We start from the raw sequence: 18,081 nt of genomic DNA, 5'->3' as shown, positions 1-18,081 counted from the left end.
CATCTCCAGACCCCACTCCGAACAGCCCTACAGCCCTGCGGATACGTTATGAGCTTTCTTGTAAGATTCCTCGTGACGACGAGGACACAGGTCTTGTTGTCAAGGGCGTTCGAAGAATGATTCAATGAAAGAGAATGCCACTTGTAGCAGCACCTACCATGAAATCCGAATTACAGAACACCCACTGCGACCAAGGCGCGAGGGGCGAGTGGCATCTCGTTCAACGTTGGCTGAACAAGCTTCAACAGAAAGACGAAGACTGGAAGTGCGACCCGATTTGATACGAGAAGTATTGGCGCCAATACTGGATTGCTGTGCAAGGCAGCCGAGTAACAGCCAGCTGGATAAGGACACCCGCCATTCGATCCAGGCGGTAGGGCTGCAGTTTCAGGCTTTCCCGTGCCCGATAGGGCTAGATCTGGCGTGACAAGGCCTGATCGGGTGCTCTAAGCCCGGCATGAGGGGGCACTGGTGGCTTGTGACCAGGTATCCAACCCAAAACGTTCGCTGTCGGTATCGTGGTTGCCATGTGAAATGCCGGAACGGGGTCTTGCAAACGAAATGCTGGGTGTCGAGAGCCGATGCAAGTGAGTGATGCGGAGGCCCGTCGCGCCGATGCTTGGCTCTCAGGAGCAGCAAGGCAAGGATACAGCACCCTCGATGAGCAGTGCTCGTGCGCTTTCCTGTCGACTTAGTCTTCGAGCAAGTGTTGCTGGTCTCAGGTGTAGGGTCCTCGACTTTTTGAAGTCAGAAAACACGAACAGGTTCAGAGCCAGATATACCTGGCATTGCATCGATCAACGTCATGATGGCAGACAAAAGAGTAGCTATCATAACAGGCGCTTCTGTACGAGCCGGTCCTAGACAGCAAAAAATGAAGTGCTGACACGATTTAGTCCGGCATGGGAGAGGCCCTCTCGCGAGACCTTGCGAGCAAGGGCTGGCATGTCGCTATGGCCGACCTTAATACCAACGACACGCTGTCGTTAGAGCTCGGACGAAACGCCAGCTTTCACAAGACAGACGTAGCCGACTATGATAGCCAAGCAAAGACATTTCAAGAAGTCTGGAATGAACATGGTCGCATCGATGCTTTGCTCGCAAACGCGGGCATCGTTGACAAGGAGTCCTTGTACATCTTTGACCATCGAGACTCAGATATCATCCCTCCCAAGCCTAGCCTGCTGTGCACTGATATCGATTGGAAGGGTGTCGTCTACGGAACGCAACTGGCAACGCACTTTATGCGCAAGAACAAGGTCCCAGGCGGCATCATCGTGGCGACGGGAAGCGTGGCGGCATTATACCCGCACGAGACGTATCCAGAGTATGACGGGGCCAAGGCGGCAGTCGTTAATTTCGTTCGAGCAACATCACGAGTGCTCAAGATTGTGCGTCTGCGGAATTGACTGCTGTCATGTTGGTCTGCCAAAGGCTGATGCGGTGTGACAGAAGGAGAATATCCGAATCAACGTTGTGTTGCCCGGCATCGTGGCTACCAGCATCATCCCACCGGAGATGGTAGCTGCCGTTTCCCCTGAATGGTAAAGACTCAAGCGCCAGTGGCAAGCAGTGAGCTGACGTTACTGCCCAGTATGACGCCCATTTCGAGTATTGTCGCAGCGTACGGTACGTTTCTCGAGGACGATACGCTCAGTGGCCAGGCGATCGAGTGCTCGGCAGAGAAAAGACTATTCGTACCGACGATGGAGCCGCTTAATGGCCATGTTTCGAAGCGAGCCGTGACTGTATGGGAGCCGCTTTTCAAGATGTATCACCATGAAGGTTCGGGATTGCCCGATGCCATCGAGTGACGAGGCCAGAGGCGTGTCGAGGTACTTCGGTTCTGGAAAAAAAGACAAGGGGGAGCCATTGCCTCGAGAAGGTGAGAATGAACGCGAAGGATTTGCCAAGCCGGCGTTGCGACCAGCGTAGCGGATGAGCCCGACGTAAGGGAGCTAGTTGATCTTTTCGACCAGACACCCAGGTAGGCATGAGCATATGGAGTCTCGCCGGTGCTTCGACATGCTGATGATGGTTATGCCAAGCAGGTTTGGCGGAGTGTCGGTCCTCGCTCCAGTGGGTGCAGGAATGGGTGCTTCGGTGCGGGGTAGTAGCTCTTGCTTGTTCTTCTGGGGAACCAATGACTCAGTGTATTTCAAGGTTTGGCCTGTGCGCCTGCCGCTCCAAAGGTTCCTGGCTGGTTCTTGGCCTCTTTGAGATTTTCTCTCCGACCTCCTTACCATCGCGACCATGGCCTCCACACCATATCACGGCACATGCCGACCCCCAGATGGTTCATTTCGGCTGTGCACCAAATACCATGTATGCGCTATGACCGTCATCGTCATGGGCCAAATACTTCCCCATCACGACATCTCAATCGGCTAGCTGGCCCCTCCCATCCGTCCCGGCTCAATGCAGTGCTCCACTACGTTCCGTCTTTCCGGAGCACCACTCTCCGTTCAGCGCAATCAAGTAACCCGAGACGCCCTCCAGCCCAGAGCCGAGCCAGACTCTGGCGTTCATGGGCCACTCACAAGTGCATTCAAAAACACAAAAGGGCAAGGCTCGAGGTCCCAGAGGCTCGGCGCCAGATATGTGATCTTGCATCTCTCGTCACGTCAGGCACGAGGAGGGCAACGAGCCGTGTCAATGCCCACGTTTCCCTGATCTTCCTTCAACCCCGCCGACTCCCAATCCCTTGGCACGGAGAAGATGGCGATCGACATTACCGTTTGGGGTAGAGAGGGGGGTCCAAACCTTCAATGTTGCCTCGGGGACTTCGTGGCATCTCCGGCTTCAGTGAACCTCCACCTTGCATGGGCTGTTGAACCCAGGTGTCAACCTGAAGCGTGCTGCGCCCCTGGGCCATCATTTGCTGCGAAATTCAAGTCTTGGCTTTCGTCTTGACTAGATCCTCAACTTTCAGCCTGCAATGGTCACGACGGCACTGCGGTCAGCCATCCATCTTGGCAGGAGTATAAGATGCCTTGGTTCTGGCAACTTGGATCTGGCGCAAGGTCCCCTCTCGCTCTCCGCCAGTCAGAGGCTGTCATCAGTTGCTCAGAAGCATAAGGATACAGACACATCGCCGACATGTCTACGAAGAGCTTCCTAGTCGCCGCAGCCTTGACGACGGTTGCGCTGGCCGTTCCCCACAGGAACAAATGCCGCGACGTCGCCACCTATGAAGGCAACCCGCTTGCCGATGTTCAGCTGTATCCTGATCCATACTATGTCAACGAGATTGAGACTCTCGCCATTCCACAAATCGAGGACGAGGAGCTTGTGGCAGCCGCCAAGGCGGTTACCAAGATCTCGACCTTCCAGTGGCTGTAAGATGAATTGCCTGTTGGATGTTGGCTTGTGGCAGCCAAAAGACTGACAGGACCAGTGACAAAATATCCAAGATCGATCTCCTAAACAGCACGCTCCATGAGATTCGCGCGGCCAACGACGCTGGCGCAAGCCCTCCCTACGCCGCCACTATTGTTGTGTACAACTTCCCCGACAGGGACTGCTCGGCCAAGGCGTCGGCTGGTGAGCTTATCCTCGCCGAGGACGGTCTCAACCGTTACAAGACGGAATACATTGATCCTATCGCGGCCCTCATCAAGAAGTTCTCCGACATCCGTACTGTCATCGCTTACGAGCCCGATGGTCTCGCCAACCTTGTCACCAACATGGCTGTTGAGAAGTGCGCCAATGCCGCTTCCGCCTACCGTGAGGCAACCGAGTACGGCCTCGCCACACTCAACTTCGCCAATGTCGCCATATACGTTGATGCTGGCCACGCCGGCTGGCTGGGCTGGGATGGCAACCTCCAGCCTACGGCCGAGCTCTACGCCGAGCTCTACAAGAACGCTGGCTCCCCCAAGGCCGTCCGTGGCGTCGTCACCAACGTCTCCAACTTCAACGGCTACAACCTCACAACGCCCCCCGCCTACACAGAGCCGAATGCGCAGTGGGACGAGTCCAAGTTCCACGACGCCCTCGCTCCCCACCTCGAGACAGCCGGGTACCCGGCACACTTCATTGTCGACCAGGGCCGCTCCGGGGTCCAGCCAGGCTTGCGCTCCGCTTGGTCCCACTGGTGCAACATCAACGGCACGGGCTTCGGTCCTCGGCCGACGACCGAGATTGCCGATGAAATCACCGACGCCATCGTCTGGATCAAGCCCGGCGGTGAGAGCGACGGCACCAGCGATGAGACGGCCGTTCGCTTTGATGAGAACTGCCACAGCCCCTCGGCCTTCCAGCCTGCGCCCGAAGCCGGCGGTTGGTTCCAGGCGTACTTTGAGATGCTTCTGAAGAACGCGAACCCCCCTCTGGCGTGATCCTAGGAAATTGAACATTGCCAGACCATTGACTTTTGAACCTGTACCGTGCTCAAATGATGTGTGACGAACTTGGGCCTGCGATGATGACGCGTGGAGACGAAGGACGTAGAGAGTCGTTTACAAATTTCATTGACGCTAGATAATCGCCATCTAGCTGTCCTTACAACGCCAAATTCCGCTCCAGTGCAAAAGGTCTGGCGACCCGATGAGATGGGCGCGCCAGGGTGCGGCGCGATACTCCTTCAGCATGCGCCATCAAACGTCCCTGGTCAGTTAAACAGAGAGTCAGTGAGGCGTGAACACGCGTGTACATCAAGCTCTCAACGCATAAAACAGGGTATTAATATCTACTGTGATCATCATGATACGCAATCAAGAGGCCTGCTGTCTGCCAGGGCCACCCACCAAACACCATTCACCGTGCCCAACGACTACGTAGAGTACACGGCTCAGGTACAACCCACTGTGGCCCAAGCTTTTCTCTCACCTTACACAAACACCACCCACTGGCTAGATCCATGCCTTGTTCGTAAACTATGTCAAAACCTGCACTGTCCGGTTCGACTCGAGACGTGAAGTAGTACTGTTGATCCCACATGGTCTCGTCACCATCAACGTAATACTCCGGTTCCCTTTTCGACGATAAATCGAACCGGCTTCCTTGTTCGTCTGCGGAAACTCATCGTACGGCCTGGAACTCCCACGTTGTGTCCCATCGAACTTTTGCTCATCGACATAGCCCTCGCCATGAGCTTTGGCCGGTCTCCGTCGTCAGAAGAGCTGGGCGATGGCAGGCCATTACCGCCTCGCTCGTCAAAGCCCCAGCGCGCCACACCACCGGTGCGGATCCACCCCTCGAGGTTGCGGCACTGGCTGACGTCGACCCAAGTCAGCCGTCCACAGCCGTCGAGCAGATTCTCGACGCCATTGCCGGTGACTCGCACGCAGCCACGGACCGAGATGCCCTGCAACTCGTTCAGATGCAGCGCAACGGATTGCAAGCTGGCGTCCGATACGGCACTGCCACAGAATGCGAGCCGCAGTTCCTGCAGAAGAGGAAGGCCGAGCGCAACAACCTCGGTAGACGTGTCGGACAGGGCGCAGCAGAACGAAAGATCAAGATGGGTCAGGTTCTTCGCGGCCCCCACGAGCGCGACAATTGCGTTATCAGACAGATATGTGCAATCGGCAAGGCACAGTCGATTGAGGCCGAGAAAGCGAAAGGGTGCCCAGGACTGAAATCCAGCATCGGTGATGGATGTGCAACGTGTGAGGGACAGTGACCTCAGGCGGGTCGAAGCGTGTGCAGCCATATGAGCCATGGAGCGGTCGGTGATATGCTTGCAGTACGAAAGGTTAAGATGCTTCAACTTGGGGCATCCGATGACCGTACCAGGCTTGGGAATGTTGGCAGCAGGACGGGTTTGTTGCTTCTGGTTCCGACCTCTGGCGTTTGAACTCGAGATAACCACTTGCTTGTTTTGTGGGGGCGGTGGCGGGGGTTCAGGCACCACCCATCCAACAACCCGGGCTAGGAGGTTATCACCAACTTTCCTGCAGTTGCTCCAGTCCACCTCCTCGAGATCTTTGGCGTTTTCGGCCATTTCCAGAATCTGATTGGCCGACACGTCCCACACGGATCTCATTCTCCATCGCTTCACATTGCGTCCGCATTGCTCCCAGAGCGATTTGAACCCTTCGTCGGTCAGATGGAAGCAATTGCTGATATCAATCATTTCCGGTCGGTTGCCCAAAAAGGGCCCAATGACAGTCCTGACGTTATGATCCGTCACCCTCCGGTTATACGGGGAGAGATCAGCATTAATGCACACTCCCGGGTCCTTCTCGATCACCTTGCGCCAGTGCGTTGATACGACCCGAAGTCGGACCAGCTCGCCCACGCTCATCAACTGCAGAGCACTGACCAGAATCTTGTCTGGCAGAGATGGTGTTTGCATCGAAAGTGGTCGGTGGGGGAGGATCCTGGCTCGTTTCGGCGGCACTTCTTCAGAGTCTGATGGCCACTGAGGGATGCCAAATCGGATCGGAGTCGTGTCGAGCGGTTGATACCTCCCATTCAATACGTTAGGTGATGGTGCATCGGGTTGCGGCGTCGGTGGCGCGAGGGAATTTCTCCGCCGGTTTCGTAAATTCTCCATGTTGACACTCAGATAAGGGTCGGGATCTTTGGGTTCCATGGTTTCTCCGCCATCTTCTCTTGTTGGTGACGTAGGTTTTGAGGGTGTGGTGAACGTGACGTGAGGAAGGACTTTCGGAGTTGTAGGCGTCGGAGGATCAGACTTACTTCGTTGCTGTTCCATGTTGACATCATTCATATCCACATCTTCATCCGTCTTTCTGTATCGCTTTCGAGCTGTCTCCTCAACCTGCAACTTGATGTCGGGAGGACACATCTTCCAGAGCTCTTCCAGAGCATCGCCGTCGATCATGAGACACTCAACAGTCGTGATTGAACGTACAGAGGCAGTTCGACCCTCGGAGAGGCCCAGACTGGCCACTTCTCCAAAGTACTGTCCTGCCTTTAACCGCGGGGTAATGTACGATCCTCTAGGCATCTTCCTGAACGGGTCCTCTGATTTGGCAGGCTCACGCACCACTTCAGCTTCACCGCGAACAATGAAGAAGATGTCGTTGCCGGGAGCGCCCTGACGTACTATGTCGGTAAAAGGTGAATATGTTTTGGGTTGGGCGCTCAGTCCGAGAAAGTGCAAAATGTCGGAGGGTAGGGTCGAGAAAAGAGGAAATTCTTTGAGCGTCTTGCGCACATTAACGAAGCCGCTTCCAAGGGCACTGCCGGCAGCAGGGTCCTCGATGGCGCCTGGGCTCGGCGACTTCCGTTTTTTGGAGTTGTGAACAGATCCTTCTTTGATCATGCCCACCTCGCCCGTGGACACCTCGCCAGGTACAGGCTCTCTCGAAATACTTGTACCTATGGGAGGAGACTTGTCGGAGTGACTACTTTCCTTTCGTTTCTTCTTAAGGATGTTGAGCCTCTCTTGAGCCTCCTGGCGAATAGCCTGCTCCATTTCAGGGAAACGTGGCAGCTCAGTCTGTAGATCCTCCTTCTTTAGAACGACGAGCAGACACTTTGTCCGCGCGACTATTGACGCAGTACGAGGGACGTCCATGAGTACGCCAATCTCGCCAAAGAAGGAACCTGCCTTGAGTTCGGCAAAGACAGCTTCGCCATCACGCGAGGTAACGGCAACGACGCCACGCACGATCCAGTACATGGCTCTAGCATCTTCACCTTCGTGAAGGATGGTATCTTGGGCTGCATGGACCTGCGGCCTCAGATGGTTGCCAATGGCGGCGAGAAAGTCTTCCGAGGCAGACTGGAACAATGGGAAAGATCTGATCCGATCGACTAGGTCAAGCGGCATGTCGCGAATAGTTGAAGCCGTCAACGGCGAGGGGCGCACCGGTCTGGTCGGTGTGGCTTCGACATTGAAAGATCTGATTAATGACATGGAGTCAGGAATCCCCCCTGCGCCGTGACCGCCGCCATTCTGGTTTGAAAGCGCCCGGTACGGCGAAGGAGAAGACCCCGAACGATGTCTCCTCATGTTGCGGAGAGGATTTCGCGGTCGCGGCCGTGGCGAGGCCAGATTCAAGGATGTGATATGCCGTCGGATTGGTCCTCACCCTCGGTAGGGCGAAGGGCCAGGGCTCGGACGGACTGAATTGTTTGGGGTCGGGAACAGACTGCGTCGGCCTGCGATGCTGCTCTGTCACGATCGTCTTTCGTTTAGACGTTATAAGCTTACGATGCTGCTTCGTCGGGGTGACTCGGCTCTTGGGTATCCAGGTTGCTGGTACCGGTGATCGGGAGAAAAGCCGAGCGGGGGTGATGCATGCTCACGCACCTCTACCAAGGGTTGGAAGAGTCCGCCCCACGAGAGAGCGGCTGCTGGATGACGCGGGTGTTGTGGTACTGTTGATCGGTTGATCCAATATCGAGCCGTCTTCACGGTCGCTTCTCGTGTTCTCGTGTTCTTATAGCTGAATATGAGTAGTGGCGGTGGTGCTTGGTGTCTTGCAATGGGCACGAAGGGCCGATGGTAGATTAGCCAAGCTCCGAAAACGCAATGGAGCTCGGACTGTGAGGGTGGATGTTGAGAAGGCGCCTCGTGCTACAGGCAGCGGATCGGGTGGCCTGGCAGAGAACGTCCTCCAAGAGGCAAAAGTGCGGGGGAGCGACGATCGGGAGAAGGATTCGAGCGATGATCGGGGTCTGGTTGCGAGAGGCTGGACCGAAGGAGGGGCGAAAGCTCGCCAGGATTAGCTTGAGCTGGCCAGCAGTGATGGGATAGACGGCAAATACAGATTCTGGGAATGTTGGCGGGCAGTTGTGCCGAGGTGGCCAGCTGAGAAGTTTCCTGGCTTAAGCAAGATCACGGTCGAGCCGCAAACGGAGTGTGGTCGCAGCACGTTGCGAGAACAAGCAAAAACGCAATGAAAGGTGGCGGCAATCGGCAGTGGAAGCAAGGAGACAAAGACGTGTTGCCGAAATGGAGGAATATAAGACCACTCTTGAAATGATTTAGATGTGCTCAGATGGGCGCCTTGCAAAATTGGTATTGTACTCCGGCTCCCTGGTTGTTGACGTAGGTATTGTAGGAAGGGTAAGGTGCGGTAAGGAGGAAGGAGGTAGGTAGGTATGATGAGGGGCTTGAGGATGGAAGAAGGTTAGGTATCTCTCAGGTGGGAGGGATTCGGAAACGTGGGGAATTTTGGGATTACGATGCCCAAAATGACCAGCGTCGGCGGCTCAGTGCTGTACCTCTGGGTGCTGGACCGCTGGAGCACAGGGCAGCGGTCAGGAGGGCCAGAGGGGCGCCAGGGGTGCGGCATGAGCGAGACATGGCACGGAGGAGGAAGAATGTAGGGGTCGTCGGGCCACGGGCCACGGGCCACACTCTGGGATGACGCGCACAGGTGGGGCACGCGGCACCTGCCTCTCTGCTGCCCTCTGCGCCGGGACTTCTTCCTGCCTGCCCTGTCGTCGAGCTCTGGCTGTGAATCATGTGCTTGGGTGCTGCTTCCTGCCAGGGGGTGGCACTGCTCCTCTTGTTGCTTGAAGCTGCCCCAAGGACCAAGTCCCTACCACCTCCCTCACCGAGGTACCGTAGGTACCTAAGGTACCTGAGGTTTTCTAGGCAGGTACCTGGCAGATGGTAGACTCTGTCTATCGCCTATCGCCAAGATCTGTATCGAAGAGGGTCGTGACTTTTTGCGCCTGTTAACAGGACCGAGGCCTTACATTACTCTCCTTTCTTGCTCTCTGACGCACCTCACGACTCGTGATGGCCGCTGGCGAAAGCATAGTAAATGAAGACCCGAGGCTAGGATACCTGGTCTGACGCCGTGCAGGTGGCAGACAGCGGAAAAGGCAAGACGTTCCCGATCACAGGGGTTCGGTTATGGCAGCATCACGGTCGAAACAACGTCCGTCCGTTTCCGCTCGCTTGGCTCGGACTCTGGCCTCGGCACCATCCATACCGATGCCCCTCCGCTCACGACCGAACGTCTCACATGGCATGGCGAACGTGCCCTGTTGATGAGGGAGGCCCCCGTCTCGACATTTCTGTCCTTCTGGCGATGGAGAACGATGGAGAAAACAACGGGACCGAAGCGACGTCAGTCAGAACGGTTGTGCCACCCTTCACATGCCGGCTGGTGGGTAGCACGACAGCATCTTCCTTCTGCCCTGACTGCAAGCTGCATTGCATGGATGAACGCATGGAAACCGGGTGGAAAGCAGATGGAAGGCCATTGGAAGCCCGGGAGAAGCCCACCCAAAGAAACACCCGAACGCCCACACAATTACCCTGCCACACGCTACGGTCCCCTGTGTTCCTTTTCCCTCATCTCCCTTGGGATCTACGGCTCGTGATTCTTCAAGAGATCAACGCTGCCAAGAGCCTCCAACTGCGAGTCCTTCCTCAGTCGCCAGCTTGTCACCGCTTCTTCATCCAGCCAGCGGAAATACTCGGTCACCCAATGGCAGGCTTGGCGATGGCGACCACAAGGCCTGGGGCTGCTGCTAGAAGAGAGACTTTGTCCACACCTCGACCCCTCCCGCTTTCCCGCCTGGTCCTAGCTCTTCCGAAGCGCCCTCTTCCCTACACCATGTCCCGCGCTATCCTACCCTGCAAGCCAGGCTGGCAAAAATGCAATGCCCACCCTCCTGCTCTGCTGTTGCTGCGTTCTGCTTAGGGGGACGCTTTCTTTACTAGCTTGCCTTCCGTGGGCGCCGGCTCGCTGCAGCCAGAGATAACGTGCGAAGAGGCGAGCGTGCCGGCCTCTCATTCGCCGGGGATGCAGGAAGGCGGATCGCAAGGTTTTGGTGTGACGGAACCGTGCTCGAGCGTCCCAGGCCAGCCGCAGGGCGCTGGTCACTCACTTTCACCTTCAGCCATCCTGCTGGCACCTGCTGTGAAGGGGGGGTGCCAGTGCCTGCGGCGCGCTACAAGAATTTCCGCAGCGACGGATTGGAATTGCTTCTTTCGGGCAGACCGTTTGCTTGTGCATCTCTTGTCGCATGCCGTAAGTCCAACCCATCGTCATGGCGCTGCGCCACGTGTCGGCCATCTGCCTCTTTTTACATCATCACCGTCATCGCCTTCCGTTCTTGGGTCTTCGAGATGAAGAAATAAGACACAAACTACGAGTTGGTGTGCTCGGTGCATGTGGAAATTGGCAGACACTTGAAACGTACCTCCATTCAGGGCTGCGCTGGATGCCTCTAATCTTGCTTGCCCCTCTCTCTCTCTCCGTGCAGTTCCTTGTCACAGCATCTAAACCCCCCACTGTCGCCAAAGGAGGTAACCATACACTGGTCATGCGCCTTGACCACCTCCTTTAGGTTCTTTAGCGTCTCACAGGGTACTCTTCGAGAAGCCCTGAGACCACTTCTAGCGCTGGCCCGAGCTCCCTTCCTGGCATCACATCTCCCGCTCGTCACGCTGACACTGATGAGTGGCACGTGCCTTGCTGCTGGTGCATTTGGAAAGCGGGGCACCAATCTTGCGGTCTCGAACTCCTTTCCCTTGCATTTCACGTTGGACTGTCACCTGCCAACCTGAGTAAGGTCACCTACAACTCAACGTGCCGCCTCCGTCTCTTCCAGTGAAGTCGATCATACTGTTGCAAGAGAATGAACTCGTGCGATTCCATGGGAGCAGCACAGTCCTGTTGGCTCATTGGCTTCGGATCGAGCGATCATGTTATAACGAGTACACTAATCTCATTTCTGTTCCTAGGCTTGTCTAGCTAACAACTAACAGATACTAGCTCAAAAAACATGAAGAGAAGAGAAGAAGAACAAAACAAGAGAAGGGCGTCAAGTAGCCCTGAATATAGGAGCCATGCTCCCCAGATACCGATGGTCAGATATCCAGGGTCGCTGTCGAGGTGGCTCAAGGAAGACTGAAGCCCATTCAACCCCCACTCGCTGCCACAGCTATCCCTCGTCGGTCTAAGGCAGGCACTGAGAGTACCAGTCGTTCTGCTTGACGCAACGGAGTCCCTTTGCGCACGGCTTGGCCGCGGCCCAGCTCTTCTCCGAGTTGCACTGGCCGTAAGCAGCCACAAGGGGCTCAGATGGAGAGCCGCCTGCGGGCTTGCTGGTCGTCGCAGCCTTGCTGGTCGTCGCGGCCTTGCTGGTCGTCACGGCCTTGCTGGTCGTCACGGCCTTGCTGGTCGTGACAGGCTTGCTGGTCGTGACAGGCTTGCTGGTCGTGACAGGCTTGCTAGTAGTGGCAGGCTTACTAGTCGTCACGGCCTTGCTGGTCGTCGCGGGCTTGCTGGTCGTCGCGGGCTTGCTGGTCGTCGCGGGCTTGGGCGCCGAGTTTCCGATCATGTTGAACGCGGGGAAGTTCTTGTCATCGGCACGGCGGCATCCCGAGATGGCGACCAGCTCACTCGGGCACTGCACCTGCTCGAATGTGAAGTCGGGGTTGTCGGCGTTCTTGAACCAGTCGAAGCGCCACTGGCAGCCGTCCTTGAGGAGGCCCGGCATGCCATCGCACTCGGAACGCGAGCCGACGCCGCCGTAGCGCGCGCCAGGGATACCGCCAAACTGTGGGGAGCAGCCGTCAAAGATACCGAGACCTTCAATTTCACGTTAGTGTGTCGGTTCCTAACCGGCAGGGTTGAGCTGTAACGTACCACCGCCGGGCATCATGATATCGAAGTGGTTGTTGCCCAGGTCGCCACCAGTGTTGGTAGACTGGACGACCATCTTCTTACCGGCGACGGGGCCGGTCGTGAATGTAAGGCTATCATCGATCGGTTAGCACGGCTCGCGCTCACTCCATGCCACAGAAGGGAAACCCACGCGTAGCAGGCACAGCACCAGCTGGCCTCGGAACCACCGTTGATGGCCGTGGCGGCGAAACCGAAGGCGACGTCATCATTGATGGCAAAGGGCGAGTTGTTCGTGCAAGAGAAAGCACCACCACCGTCGCAACCACTCTTAGCGTTGGGGTCGGTCAGCGGGTTGTCGTTCTTGTCGCAGGTTAGGACAGGGGCCGAGACGGAAGCCTAGAGGAAAACGAAGTGAGTCAATGATCTCTTGAGCCATGCCGGGCTTCTCACCTTGCCACCCCAAGCGCAGGAGGGCTTGCAGCAGTCCCAGTACCTCGTCGAGTGGCCGCTACCAGAGACGGCGTTGACGACGGCTGGGGCCGCAAGGGCCAGAGCAAGGCTCAGGTATGACTGGGTGTGCATCGTTGCGCGTTCGAAAAGAATGTCAGATGAAATGAGTGTATAGGCGAATCAAAGCACCAAGGCTCGAACACAAAAAAAGAGTGACTGAAGGGTAGAAAGGCCCGATATGAACAGGAGGCAAAAAAGGATGAAGTTCAGTCCCAAGACTCAGGGACAGCAACAGCCAGCCAGCCTTGCCTTATACCTATCGCGGATGAGTCGGGTTCTCGAATGAGCCGGGCTGCGCTGGTTTAACCCCTGGTAGTTTTCATTTGGCCGATGGACATTCTGGGCTCACTGCAGCCAGGGACCTGACGCGTGGGACATGGCTTCAGTCCACGCGCACCATGTAAAAGAGCGTGTGGAGTGACGCAGGCACGAGCCCGGCGACGGATAGCCGTTGGACCCCCGCAATCCACGACTGGCTGGACCTTGGGAGGAGTTGAAAATAGGCGCAGTTGGGAGATTGATGCGGGAGTTTGAGACGATTTACGGCTTAGCCAGCTGGTGCTGCCAGGGATAGTCAGGTCAGAATGGGACCAGGGGCCGACGGCACTGGAAGACTATCTATCGCGCACAAGTATCAAGCAACAAATATTGCAACATTGAAAGTGACAAGAACTCTGTCTTGAGGTAGTATTGAATCGAGATGCATCGTGGTTTCGCAGACTACCTAGCGAGCAACATGAGATGAACGGACTGTGGGGATTTCGAGTCTCATCACACTTCAAGCCTAATTTGACAGGCGGCGCACACCTGCGGCGCAGACCGACTGCTCACCACGATCCTTCTGTCAGCTTGCAACGTATGAAACTGGTGGCAAAGTGGGTTCTTTTTTTGCTTCAGCCCCTCTATCTCTGCCTTCGTACGTCGCTGCACAAGGTGCTGGTTGAATCTGCATTTATCGTCTCCAGGGAAATCCTTGTGCGTCCGAGACGCCGGCGCCACCCTTGATGCCCCTGGCCGAAAACCTTCACAAATCATCTTAGATTAGAAGTCGCTCGCCGAAGAGCGGCTGGGGCCTGCACACGACCTAGTACAGCGGAGACTCGGCAATGTGAGCAGGCGAGGCGCCAGCAATACTTGTTTGGGTATGGCGAGTTCGACTGTCAAGTGTCAAGACGCATCCACTGGCGCGATCCAATGTCACCTCGTGGTTCGCTTCATCGATAGCGATAACGATTGCCGGCCGAGATCGAGGTGCCGTGAAGCGGGAGACCCGGCCAAGAGATCTCTTTGCGGCTTGGCGACGTAACCGTCTAGATGCCGCAGATGCCGTAATCGCATTGCACGCCATGGGGCGAGTTGCAGCACACGTTGCCTTCTGAGCAGAAGCAGTAGGCTACCGAAGTCGTTGCTTTGTTCGTCGGATTCTCGCCGTCGGTCTTGGCCAGCCAGCGATCAGTATTTATGTACCATCCCTCGCCAGTGCTTGTCGGCCTGGCAATTGCTTTTTTCGTGTCCTGTGATAGTACAGTCTCAGTCTGAGGCTCTGCTGGTGAAACGAGAGGCGCTTGAACTTGATGTAGCGGTACGGAAGCAACAGCGGCCACCTGGTAGGCGAGTGCCATGAGAGATGGCGATAATCGCATGTTTACCGAATCTTGTGTGGTGCAAGAAGGAAATCGTCCCAAGACTATCACAGCGATGCAGACGTTGAGGAAAAGAAGACACTGGTTGTCACGATGACAGAGGCGAAAGGGGGAAGTCCAAGGAGAGATTCACTGGCCAGCACAAGGAATGAGGCCACAGCGAGGGGGGCAGTTCCTGTTTCCTTTGTACATCCAGCGACACTACACCAACTTATTCACCTGTAAGTGATAATAGAGATCATCCATGCCTTGATAGGCGCCTCGATTGCCCGCCCATCATGCTACTGAGACAGATTACAGGCTCAACAGCCGCAACCGGCACGCGTATGGTTATTGTGTGGCCAATCAATTGACCAAAATCGGACGTAATGGACATTGAAGTGACTCCAGGGCACATGATGGCCAAGTATAACCTTTCCGCAAAGTGTCAATGCACGCAACGTTTCGCTACATCCTCCTCCGTGGACTCGCAAGCGCAAATACTTGCATAAAAAGGTTCATTTGATGCTGTACTGGTCTCCAGGTGGCAGATTGCCATGTTATGTGGCCTGCGAGGAGTGGTCTTGCCGTCGCAACCTTCCAGTATTCAGCCCAATTGCACATCCGTGCGTGTGAAGACAATTGAAATGTTGCATGTTGCTGTCCAAGCCAAGAGCCCGATTCGACGCCGGTACATCGATTGGATGCACTTTAACATTGATGGTGCCAGACGATGACTGCCCGGCAGAGGAGTTAGGTTTTGAACCCAATTGGATACTGGGATGAAAAGTCCAGAAATGTCATTAAAATTGGTTTGCCAATTGGGAAACTCTTGAACATCTATCAAATTGTTTGGGCACATCCACTGCGGAATCTTTGACAACATCAGGTTGCTACTTTACCATTCCCTCCTTCATCAAGCACAGCCGAGCTGGCTGGTGATACTGCAGCGGACTTACGGCAAAAGTCCGGTTCGTCCGCCCTCAGTGTGCCCCGGAAGCTTCCACTGAATTCTGGGCTTGTGCTGCTGACCAGAAAAGTCTTGTTAGGTCAGCAAATCTGGCCCAAGCTTCACCCGGGAACGTCATCAAATCCTTGCCTCCACGCGCACCTCTTCTCCTCTTCCCGCCCGTGCCTGAGGTACTTGAGCAAGTCGTCGACCTTCCCCTCCATCGAACAGATTTCTTTTGTCCTCGACATCTGAACTCCACCGATCGATTATTCAACATACAGAAGGGCCTCTCATGATGTCCTTCAATATCACGTTGCGCCAAGGGCCTGCGCGCCTGGTGCAGCGTCTCCCCGAATTGTCAAAATCCGCTGCCTTCCGGACGACCGCCTCCCGGGCTTTCCACCAGGCCTCGCCGAAACAGAAGCTTTCCTCCGCCTTCTTCAGTGCCCGCACCACTGCGACAACGGGATTGACAACATCCTCGATTGTTGCGCGCAGCACCTTCCGCAGTGGTGCGAGAAGCTTCACCCAGCAGACCTACACCCAAAGCCAGCAAGGCGGCAGCAATGTGCGCAAACTGGTCGTCGGCGGTGCCATCTTCGGTGGCACACTCGTGGCTATCAACGCCGTCTTCAACCGCGAGATGAGGGAAGACGGCGGCATGCCGCCTTTCGAGCGCGAATACCTCAACAGCACCTTCCTTCACACTGGTCTCGGCGTCGGCATCATCGCTCTCACTGCCCGCCAAATGATCAATACCGGCTTCGTCTACCGCCTCATGGTGACCAACCCCTGGGTAGTTGGCATCGGCGGTCTCGCCCTTAGCTTCGCGACCATGATCGGAACTCGGTCTATTTCGCCTGACAAGTAAGCAATCCTCAAAACTGACCTGATGGAACTTGTCTGACAATGTCTAGCTACATTCCCAAGTACGCCCTCTGGACCGCATTCAACGCCACTCAGGCTGCCTTCGTCGCGCCCCTCCTGGCTTTCGTCCCTGGTGCGCTCATTGCCCGCGCCGGTCTCTACACTGTTGCCATGATGGGCAGCATCTCTATCGTCGGCGCCACCGCCAAGCAGGAGAAATACCTCTACATTGGCGGACCTCTCCTGGCTGGTGCTGCCATCGTCGCAGCTTCCGGACTCGCCCCTCTCGTCATTCCCGCCACTGCCGTGAGGACCTTGGCTTTCACCGAGAACCTCTGGCTGTACGGTGGCCTGGCTGTCTTCGGGGGCTTCACTCTGTACGATGTTCAGAAGGTTCTGTACCACGCCCGTCTTGCCGAGGCTGGTGCCATCAAGAAGGACCCCGTCAACGAGAGCATCTCACTCGAGCTTGACTTCCTCAACATCTTCATCCGCATGGTCCAGATTCTCATGATGCAGCAGAATCGCCGTAAGTGAGGCATTCTCGGGCAGCAGGTTATGAAGCGTTCAGTAATCAGGCAAAAAGGCTTTTGGTGCCTTTGAGAGTGCTCCAGCAGCGCAGGGATACAGTGTACAAAGAGAGACAATCCCCTCTCTGGCCAAGGATACGGCCTTGGATTTTCATTTAGGAGTTAATCATGTAGAACAATGACTGTAAAATTCAACAGCACGCAATCAAGACGCAACAATCACGTGAGGCAATGCATTTGCAGAGAGATTCGTTTTACATATCAATCTACCCTGACTTTGGTCTAAAGTGTGGAAAAGTCAACGCTTCGTTATCTCTGCGGTGTTCCAATGAACCAGCCTTCCCATACGTTCCACAACCTCCTAATCCTCCACTGCCATTTGTCAACGGCTAAAATTCCTCCAGGTCACTCGAGGGGCTTGAATGTCCTCAAGAAGTGACTAGGGCATTCATAACCAGAGGGGTTCTTGTGCAGATACTTCTGGTGGTAGTCCTCGGCGTTCCACCACTGGCCGGCGGGCAGAATCTCAGTGACAATCTTGCCCTCGTACCACTGCTCGTTGGCCTTGCGGGTAATCTCCTTGGCGATGCGCTCCTGCTCCTCGCCGTGAAAGTAGATGCCGCTGCGGTACTGGGTGCCCGTGTCGGGGCCCTGGCGGTTGGCAGTCGTAGGGTCGTGCATGCGGTAGAAAAACTCGAGGAGCTGAGCGTATGACACCTTGGACGGGTCGTACACGACCTGCAGAGCCTCGGTGTGCCCAGTGCGGCCAGTGCAGACGGCGCGGTACGTGGGGTGCTCAGCGTCACCGCCGATGTACCCTACCCGAGCGTCGAGGAGCCCGGAGGCGCCAAAGTGCTTGCGGTAGATGTGCTCAACGCCCCAGAAGCAGCCCGCGGCGATGGTGGCGGTTGCCGAGCCGGCGGGGAACTCAGAGTTGGAGGGGGAGGCGAGATGGAGGGTTGTGGAAGTGGTCAAGGGCCGCGCGAGGCGAGCGATGAAGGGGGGGAGTGTAAAAGGCATTGTGAGGGTAGCGGTGATGAGGTTGTTAGAAGTGAAAATGAGGATCTGGGTGACTGTGAGACGAG

At 56.0% G+C, this 18,081-nt stretch overlaps 6 protein-coding genes across 6 annotated transcripts; 3 read left to right on the top strand and 3 right to left on the bottom strand.

Moving 5' to 3' along the window:
* Positions 1 to 805: 805 nt before the first annotated feature.
* On the top strand, positions 806 to 1,814 carry D7B24_000211 (uncharacterized protein; the record flags this gene model as incomplete). Its single annotated transcript, XM_028634472.1, has 4 exons — positions 806 to 847; positions 897 to 1,391; positions 1,453 to 1,544; positions 1,595 to 1,814. The coding sequence occupies 4 exons, from the start codon at positions 806 to 808 to the stop codon at positions 1,812 to 1,814; spliced, it is 849 nt and encodes a 282-aa protein (XP_028498174.1).
* Positions 1,815 to 3,099: 1,285 nt separating this feature from the next.
* D7B24_000210 (uncharacterized protein) lies at positions 3,100 to 4,340 on the top strand (the record flags this gene model as incomplete). The annotated part of the gene is made up of 2 exons (XM_028634471.1): positions 3,100 to 3,338; positions 3,392 to 4,340. 2 exons carry the CDS (start codon positions 3,100 to 3,102, stop codon positions 4,338 to 4,340), a joined length of 1,188 nt encoding a protein of 395 aa, XP_028498173.1.
* A 614-nt stretch (positions 4,341 to 4,954) lies between these two features.
* HCN1 (anaphase-promoting complex subunit Hcn1) lies at positions 4,955 to 7,930 on the bottom strand (the record flags this gene model as incomplete). Its single annotated transcript, XM_028634470.1, has 1 exon — positions 4,955 to 7,930. The coding sequence occupies one exon, from the start codon at positions 7,928 to 7,930 to the stop codon at positions 4,955 to 4,957; it is 2,976 nt and encodes a 991-aa protein (XP_028498172.1).
* Positions 7,931 to 11,844: 3,914 nt separating this feature from the next.
* On the bottom strand, positions 11,845 to 13,097 carry D7B24_000208 (uncharacterized protein; the record flags this gene model as incomplete). Its single annotated transcript, XM_028634469.1, has 4 exons — positions 11,845 to 12,479; positions 12,537 to 12,646; positions 12,706 to 12,911; positions 12,966 to 13,097. 4 exons carry the CDS (start codon positions 13,095 to 13,097, stop codon positions 11,845 to 11,847), a joined length of 1,083 nt encoding a protein of 360 aa, XP_028498171.1.
* Positions 13,098 to 15,894: 2,797 nt separating this feature from the next.
* On the top strand, positions 15,895 to 17,003 carry D7B24_000207 (uncharacterized protein; the record flags this gene model as incomplete). The annotated part of the gene is made up of 2 exons (XM_028634468.1): positions 15,895 to 16,466; positions 16,517 to 17,003. The coding sequence occupies 2 exons, from the start codon at positions 15,895 to 15,897 to the stop codon at positions 17,001 to 17,003; spliced, it is 1,059 nt and encodes a 352-aa protein (XP_028498170.1).
* Positions 17,004 to 17,401: 398 nt separating this feature from the next.
* On the bottom strand, positions 17,402 to 18,016 carry MXR1 (Peptide-methionine (S)-S-oxide reductase; the record flags this gene model as incomplete). The annotated part of the gene is made up of 1 exon (XM_028634467.1): positions 17,402 to 18,016. One exon carries the CDS (start codon positions 18,014 to 18,016, stop codon positions 17,402 to 17,404), a length of 615 nt encoding a protein of 204 aa, XP_028498169.1.
* Positions 18,017 to 18,081: the final 65 nt, after the last annotated feature.

The sequence above is a fragment of the Verticillium nonalfalfae genome, assembly GCF_003724135.2.
Source record: "Verticillium nonalfalfae strain VnAa140/NRRL 66861 chromosome Unknown scaffold_10, whole genome shotgun sequence".
Classification (NCBI taxonomy): Eukaryota; Fungi; Ascomycota; class Sordariomycetes; order Glomerellales; family Plectosphaerellaceae; genus Verticillium; species Verticillium nonalfalfae.
Note: the sequence above shows the minus strand (reverse complement) of the source record. Positions and strands in the feature narration are given on the sequence as shown.